At 42.1% G+C, this 8,049-nt stretch overlaps 1 protein-coding gene across 1 annotated transcript in view; it reads left to right on the top strand.

Moving 5' to 3' along the window:
- The first annotated feature begins 1,716 nt into the window (after nt 1–1,716).
- Nucleotides 1,717–8,049, top strand: part of PRKAA2 (protein kinase, AMP-activated, alpha 2 catalytic subunit) — a 15,683-nt gene continuing 9,350 nt past the window's right edge. Inside the window, 4 exon segments of the mRNA XM_010079010.1 lie at nt 1,717–1,754; nt 2,338–2,396; nt 5,421–5,562; nt 7,651–7,744. Of these exon segments, the coding sequence (XP_010077312.1) occupies nt 1,717–1,754; nt 2,338–2,396; nt 5,421–5,562; nt 7,651–7,744 (333 nt within the window).

Below are 8,049 nucleotides of genomic sequence, written 5' to 3'. Positions count from 1 at the left end.
CTGGTGGAGGGTTAGTGTCAGGCTTGGGCCATCCCCAGGGATTCCTCTGGCATCCTCAAAGCACCAGTTTGCTTTACCTGACTGTAAGATTTTTGCAAACATTTGTGGTTTTTTTTTTTTTTATGGTGAATTTTGACATGACATGCAAATTTTGTCTTTGAATCAAGCTAATAAAAAAATATATATTGTCTAAGCAAAATGGATAGCTGTGAGTCCTGGTTGTAAGTGGGTTTAGCTCCAGGCAGCTGTCCCACTTGGTGTCCCCCAGCCTGCCGGGAGCTTTCCCGGCGTGACGTGCCTGGTCAGAGGGGTGATGTGCCCGCACTCTGCGACTGGAGTTTTAAAATAAACCAAAATTGACAGTGGGGGAAAGAAACCGCCACAACCGCTGGAGCTAAATCCACCTGTGACCATTAATCAGGCCCCTAAAAATATATTGCTGTGTTTAATCCCAAACCACAAATTTACTGGCTAAAGAATTATCAGAATAAATCCTTCTAACAGTAAGGACCCTTTAAATCACTCATGTATACCAGCAGACCTCAAAAAGTGCTCCAAAGGCAATTTTTTTCATGCAGACCAAACTAAGCCTGCCAACAATAGCTTTTTTTCCTTAACTACCTTTAAGGAGTAACTAGCACAAGCATCCCTCACCCCATGTATGACCTGACTTTGGGAAAAACTGACAGTTTCCAAAGAAACATTTCAAATAACATAAAAGAGATTTCCTAGCTCAAAATCCTTTTTCTATTTTTTTTCCCTTAATATCTTGCCTGCAACTGACAGGTGAAATTTGGACTTGAAATTGGAAACCGAGATGAAGAAACTAGATCTCCTATTTATATGGAATTATAGCATTTTAATCAAATGAGCTTTAGAAAAACCTGTATTCGCTCTGTTTAGCAAGAAACATGAGAAAAGCAAAGAGAGTTTTGCCTGATTGCTTCAAGCTTTGTGTATAATAATTGCTTTTTCACCAAGGCAGCCGGTGCCATCAATGACATTTCTTGTCGCTGATGCTTTTTCTTCAAAGTCTGCCTTGCACAAGACTTTGTAAGAGGCAAAGTCCTACTTTCCTGCCTTACTCCTTAAAATATAATTTACAATTGTTAAGGATCATCATTATTAAGGAAATAAAAAAAAATGGCAATGAAAAGAAGGGTTTAGTGATGATGGGGTACTGACCAGCACTTGGATTTGTGACTGGAGCTGAATAATCACTTTGAGCCATCAGAAACCAGAGATCCGACAGAAAAAGTCCCTGCTGCCCTGTTGGGATGTTCGTTGTGGCTCAGCACTGCCTGGGTCATCAGTGAACTGATCCTCCTAAAAACTAGCTAAATGCGCCAGGAAACTGTTAGTTTTAAGCCCATTCAGTTTTCTTGATCTCATTTACAGAAAGACCACACAAAACATTGAAGGGACCAAATAGGTTGGCAGATGAGAGCAGGACTTTGGTGATAATACTGAAATTCCAGTTGGAAACGGTGATGAGAATAGAAGAGAGGAAGGTGGCAGGAGTTAAAAGTCGTGGATGTGAAGGTGGTGGATCCAGAGGAGGTCTCATGCCAAGGGTCAACGTTACTACACAGGATATTACCAAATACAGGGAAACCTGGTAGTAGTTATTTTCCCCGTCCTCTCATCCAAAGATAAGATTAATTTGCAGAAAATAGGACTGTGGAAATTATCTCAGATGTTGAGTTTAGCGAAGCAATGAAGGAAGGAGGTGGCATCTCCTCCACTGGTGGCTGGTAAGAACAGATTAGACAAATTACTGCTGTGTTTGTCCTGGGCACATCCCACATTTCAAGTCCCCAAAGAGCTCTCCCACGATCACAGCCCTCGCATGACGTGGTGGTTGCAGCTTGGAGACCTTCAAACAAAATCCAGCGGAATAACACAAATATTTTTCCATGTGGTGCCACGTGCGACATCCCCAGTGGCCACTTGGTGGTTTCTTCCCCAAAGTGTTTTGGCCACCAAGCTGATCCATTTGGGGTCCCTCAAGGACCAGTGGTGCTTGGGTTTTGTTTATGTTGGGTATGATGGCACCTCCATGGGATCGAGTCGAGGTCAGATCCTGTTTTCCCAGGCACTGTCCCATTGCTGCTGAAGGACAAACCTTGCGTTGGAGGGAAGAGAAACTAAAGGAGACGGAGCAGATGAAGGAAAGGGAGAGGAAGGATGATATAACATATGAGCAAGTGGCACTGGGGCAGAATTAATACAGCGTTGCTAAATATATGCTTGGGATGGATTTCATTTTTAACTTTGGGCCAGCACAGCTGATAGGAGTTTTCTCACCTCTTCATAAACTTTTACATTCCCTTGAAGCATTTGCAAAAATGTTAACCGCTTGCGCTGCCTGAGCTGCGTCAAACGCACACCCAGAGGTAGGCTTCATTGGTACCTGCTTTAAAAAAACATGATGTCAAGGGGTTTTAGTTATTATCTCAGCTTATGGTATTATAAAGACTATTCCTCCTCATTTTTTTCTCTTATAAAAATAACTAAATTAGAAGGGTCTTCTTTCAGAAACTAATTCTATTACATCTCTTCCCTTCTTTCCTTACTAGCATCCGATGCTGAAGCATTCTCGTGCCCAGGCCTGTCCTGTGTGGTGCACATTTTTGGAGTTTAGGCTCAGCGTTACCACCTCACCCTTATGGCTGGTGGTTTTTTTGTAACACAGTGTGCAATGCTGCTCCTCATCTCAGTGCTGAATCCATTTCCCCTGCTCACCCCAGCAGAGTCCTAGCTGCTGGTTTTAAGCAGCGGTGGAGCTCACCAGTGTACCTGTCACTAAAAGACAAGACATCTGCTCAATTCTAATACTGCTGCCCAGCCTTCCCTCAACCCCCGGGGTTTTTAACCCAGGGAGGCAGTGAGAGGGGAGGAGAAAGGTTCCTCACCACCCCCCGAGACCACCATTGCCCATCCTTGGGGCCAGGAGAGGACAAACCCATGCGAGATGAGCTGCACGAGCATCCTGTCCATGGCTGTGGGAGGTGTGGGACCCACTCCTCATCCCGGGGCCGGATCATCCCACCAAGGTGCTCCAGCGCACGGGGTCAGAAATGGCAACTGTGAGCAGAGGAGGGTTGTCCTGGCTGTCCCGTGTCAAAATTTCTGCATCTACAGCCTGCAGCCAGAAACACTTGAAAGGCTGAAAAGTCTCCCACCAGATAGCAAATTATATTCTCTCTTTGTCCCTGTCTCTGAAGGCATTCGAATAGGCTTAACTAGCCACTGGGGACTGGAACAATAATATCTCTGTATCTAATGCTTACTGTAAGCAAAAGATGGATTACAAAGTAGACTGTTTATTTTTAATTATTAATGTGTTTGAGCTAGCAAGCCTTCGCAGAATTACACAGTGTTTGCCATGGATGGGAAGGAGATGAACTGTTCAGCAACAGTATTATAACCAATCATGATTCATTCCAAGCATGGCCAATTTTTTTTTTCCCTGAGCATATAATAAATTTTTTTCAAAACATATACTGCAATAAGGCCAGAAGGGGTTGTCTTGAAACAAAGGATGGCAGAAACCAGGGTTTTCTTCCTAGCTCAGTGATAAACCTCTTTGCTTTGCTTTTCCTCAGTTTCCCAACTAATGTCTCAGTGTAACAACATTGGCAAAGAGAGATGAGTGCCCTGTGTAAGACTACTATTGGCACAACATGGGGAGAATTTCTTGCAGTGACCAAGGAGGCTGTACCCTGGCCTCTTGCAAGCCCTAGTAGAGCTTGAGCATGCTTTTGTACCCCTTACAGATGCGCTGTTTTGCAGAATCCTGCTCCGGCAAACCCTCCCTTGTCATGGGTCAAGCCCAACGCTGCCGGGCTCTTCTCTCCCCAAGGATGCACCAGGGCAAACGCCTCCTCCGACTATTTCCAGTGCTCTCCTTGCACCACACAAGAGGAATTATCTGCTTCCTCCAGCCCTAGGCTAATCCCTAAATTGCATCTGTACTGCAAAGCTTAGTTTATTTTCATTTCATCTAGTAGTTTTAAGTATTGCGAGGAATCAAACAGACATGCAAAGTGGTGCTTTAATTTTCAAGGGCAGTCAAGTGTTTTATTTTTAGGATGCTCTTATTGAGGAAAAAATCTCTGGCAGGTCTTATCTGGTAGCTAATAATAGTGACCTGGCGTGCCCCGAGCGGTGCCGCCCTGCCCTTCTCATACCATCTGCTTATGCCGTTTGCTTCTGATCGGCTCATTACAGCCTCCAAAATTACAGAGTCTAATAATGTAATAACAAGGTTTGCTCCTAATTATTAACTCCTTGTGCTCTATGTTATTACTGGAAGGGTAATGTTCCTAATTAGAGAGCACAAATATTTACTGTAAGCAGTGGTTTTCTGTGCAGTGTTTAGAAAACCATCCGTATGTCACCATTTTCAATATCCCATTAGAAAATACTGAGAGGGGATAGCTCACGGCCAGAATCCTTTTAGGTATAAACATCCAGCTGACAGTTTTCAAGCAGTTTCTGCTGTTAACTGCAATATAAATCTTGCTTCCTAGGAGCTTTTTATTTTATTTATATAGTCTGTTTGGTGATAACAAATGGATCAGATGCTGAATTCATTTCACATTATTGTTACGTTAGCGCAATTCCCCCAGTGCCAGCGGTGCTGCTCCCAGGCTGTGGTTTCTGTTTGTCCCCATACACAGGAGATAAGCATCAGCATCTCAGTGCACCAAGTGCATATTCTAAAAACCCGTATTGAAGTTCGTATCTTTTCTAAAACCAGAATTTGCTCTTGCAATACAGCAGTGTTCCTGCAGCTTGTCATCAAACCAAGTGCATATTCTCAAAACCCGTATTGAAGTTCGTATCTTTTCTAAAACCAGAATTTGCTCTTGCAGCTCGTCATCAAACCAAGAAGCACGCTTGAGAAAGTATAAATAGAAATTCATTTTAGTAATGCAAATCCTGCAGTCCTATTTTGGGCAGGGAACATCCCTGTATTTTTTTTTTTTAAAGAAGTGTGATGGTCTAGTTTTAAGACTGGGTTTATTAGGGATTTAATCAACTAGTGTGTTACAGTGGAGATTCTCCTCTGCCACTTAAAGATATCTGTTGCTGATGGATCTAGCTTTTACATGCTATAAATCCTTGCAAACTGGCTTTGGGTATGACCTCCTCCAGTCACTAACTCACTCTGTTTTATTTATGTGAGTGCTTTTTGCAGATAGGTCCCCTCTCTTCTGTCTTCCATGACTCCACTGGGAAAATAATAAAGTGAAGAAACAAAATTCAGGTTTAAAATATTTCACCCTCTCATCTTTTGGTTTCTTTTCGTTTTTTTTCCCATCAAGACTTGCTTATAAATCAGAGTGTCCTAAGTTGCTTGTATGAATCTTGCTGCACTGTTTAGTGACTCTGCAATGCTCTCTTTCTAATAGTTGGCGAACACCAGCTGACGGGGCACAAAGTAGCAGTAAAAATACTCAACAGACAGAAAATACGCAGCCTGGATGTGGTTGGGAAGATCAAACGAGAAATTCAAAACCTTAAACTCTTCCGGCACCCTCATATTATCAAACTGTAAGTACCCTTTCTGCCACGCGTTCGGCTTACTCCTCCGTCTGCAAAGACCTCACATACACAGGGGAATTGGTTTCGGGAGATCATGGAACAATCGAATGGTTTGGGTTGGAAGGAACCTTAAAGATCATCTAGTTCCTAAAGTTCATCTAGTTCCAACCCCCTGCACCGTGGCTTAAAGGAGTAGAAAATCTTCGGTGTGTGGTCAAGTTTTTGCATGTTAGAGGCAAATGTTGCTTTTTGAGAGTCGCCCACTAACTCATAGGGGGACACAGTTGACACTTTGAGAAATGATGGGAGATGTTTCTTCCATTGGGAGTCCTCTCTTCCGTGCAGAGAGTTATAAAGGTGTGGAGAGAGGGTCTGGGCTGTCCTGCCCAGGGATGCTATTAGGAGTTTTTTGTCATGACCCTTTTTTGGCTTGATATCTTTGGACTTGAAGCTGCTGAGAATTGTGCCTGAGGAACTGGAGCACGGTCAGGCTTGTAGAGTGAAGCCTTTGCCTGGAGTCAATAGGATTTATGTTTTAATGGCCCGATTACCCAGAGTTTAAAGGAACATTTTTAAAAAAAATTATTATTTAGACATAAGTTTTCAAAGTTGCCACTCTGATGAACCTGAATTTAAGTTGTAAATCAGCACCTACATGCCAGCCTCCGGGATTCCTTCTCAATCCCCAGTCTGTGCAGCCAGTCCACATTAATGAGGCACTCGATAATATCTTTGGCATTTCTATAAAAGAAAGCTGTTGAATGGTAACTGCAAGGGTAAGTTGACATTTAGGTCAACCTTAAAACTGGCATGAGATATAGCAAATACCTGGGACTTAGAGGCAAGGGAAAACAAATTCTCTCTGGAGTTAAATAACTAACCATGCAGCAACTGTTGACTTTCGAGTAACTTCACAGTTCCACAGATTTATTGGAGAACAAATTGGTATTATTTCTTGAAAAAGCCGGCAAGAGCCCTCAGCTGTGTATCCAGCATCCTGCAAGTTAAGTCCTGTTCAGACATTTGTCAAACTATTAAAGCTTAAAAATTAAACCCAGTTTAACAGTATCAACATCCTATGGTACATAAACTGCAATCATGAAATACAATGATTGAGAAGACAGGTGAGGAGGAGACCATGGTACATAAACCTCTTTCAATAGCTTTTTACATGTATATAAAAGAAATAGTGGGACAATTAACAATAACTTAAATGTCTGAGTCCAAAGCACTTCAGAAAAATTAAGTTGATCCTATTGATCTTTATATATCATATATATGATCTATATGGGAGTATCACCCGTTCACTTGCTGATCTCTGGAAATTGTTTGAAATTGGTTTGTTTCAAATTACAACCCGCAGAAATTCAGCTGTAAAATAAAAAAAGCAAACCACAATGTGTTTGAAATAAAACAGAGGGGGGTCTCAGCTGGTGCTGCTATGAATTCCTGTAGGCACATTGACCTCAGCGGATCGCTGGCAGTTCCTACCAGCTGGAACACTGAAATGCCTTTGCAGCACTCAGGGATCATTGTGATTGAAAATGGAGAATAAATTGGCAAGTCAAGGGTGGTACTCTTTTTTTTTCTTTTCATGTTCTAGGATATAGAGGGCTTTACTATTTGAAAAATAGCTGTGATTTTTGGGGTGCTCATCTTTGTTTCTATACCTTTCCAAAAGAAGCTCCCTCTAGTGTCTTGAGTTCTTCTTTATCCTTGAAATGAGGGAAACTAAATATACCCCCTCCCTGCCCCCGGCTAATGAAGCCTTCATTTCTAAAGCTGTTGTTGCAGATCTTAGGCAAAATGGAAATTTGAATGTCAGGAGAGTCCTAAATGTGATAGGATTGTCTGGCAAATATTTCAGAGGATTATTTAAAAGCTTGAAGGAAAACCAAAGGTCTGTAAAAGAAATCCTTTCATAGACAAGTGAAAGGTTATACTTGAAATAAGAGCTGGCTTTTCAGAAGTGGAAAGCAATTATAAATGCAAGATCCAAGCAAATGCTTGATTGGTGAAACTAATAATCTGTTGAAAAGCCTTTTTCTCTTCTTCTTAATTATTTTATTTTTTCTAAATCTGCTTGTGTTTTTGAAGGTATCAGGTCATCAGCACGCCAACGGACTTCTTCATGGTCATGGAATACGTATCTGGCGGTGAATTATTTGACTACATCTGTAAGCACGGACGTGTAAGTGCCAGTACCGTGTCAGCCCAAACACTTGTGTGGGAAGAGGATGGTGTTTAGAAGCAAAACAACTGAGAAAGGGAATGCGGTTAAGGTTAAGGCCCAAAATAGAAGTTGCTTCACAGCAATCCCATCTGGAGCGTCTCGTACCCAGCTCGCACAAAAGTTGCGTGCGATTTTTTGCAACGTTCTCTGATGTATTTTGATACGCAAACCAAAATATCCAAGGCCATGTGTTGCTTAGTGCAAATATTTAGAAAACGAGCATATTTTTATAATTTTTAGCTGTGGCTTGCCTATCCAAACCC

Source organism: Pterocles gutturalis, unplaced genomic scaffold, assembly GCF_000699245.1.
Source record: "Pterocles gutturalis isolate BGI_N339 unplaced genomic scaffold, ASM69924v1 scaffold6141, whole genome shotgun sequence".
NCBI lineage: Eukaryota > Metazoa > Chordata > Aves > Pterocliformes > Pteroclidae > Pterocles > Pterocles gutturalis.
Note: the sequence above shows the minus strand (reverse complement) of the source record. Positions and strands in the feature narration are given on the sequence as shown.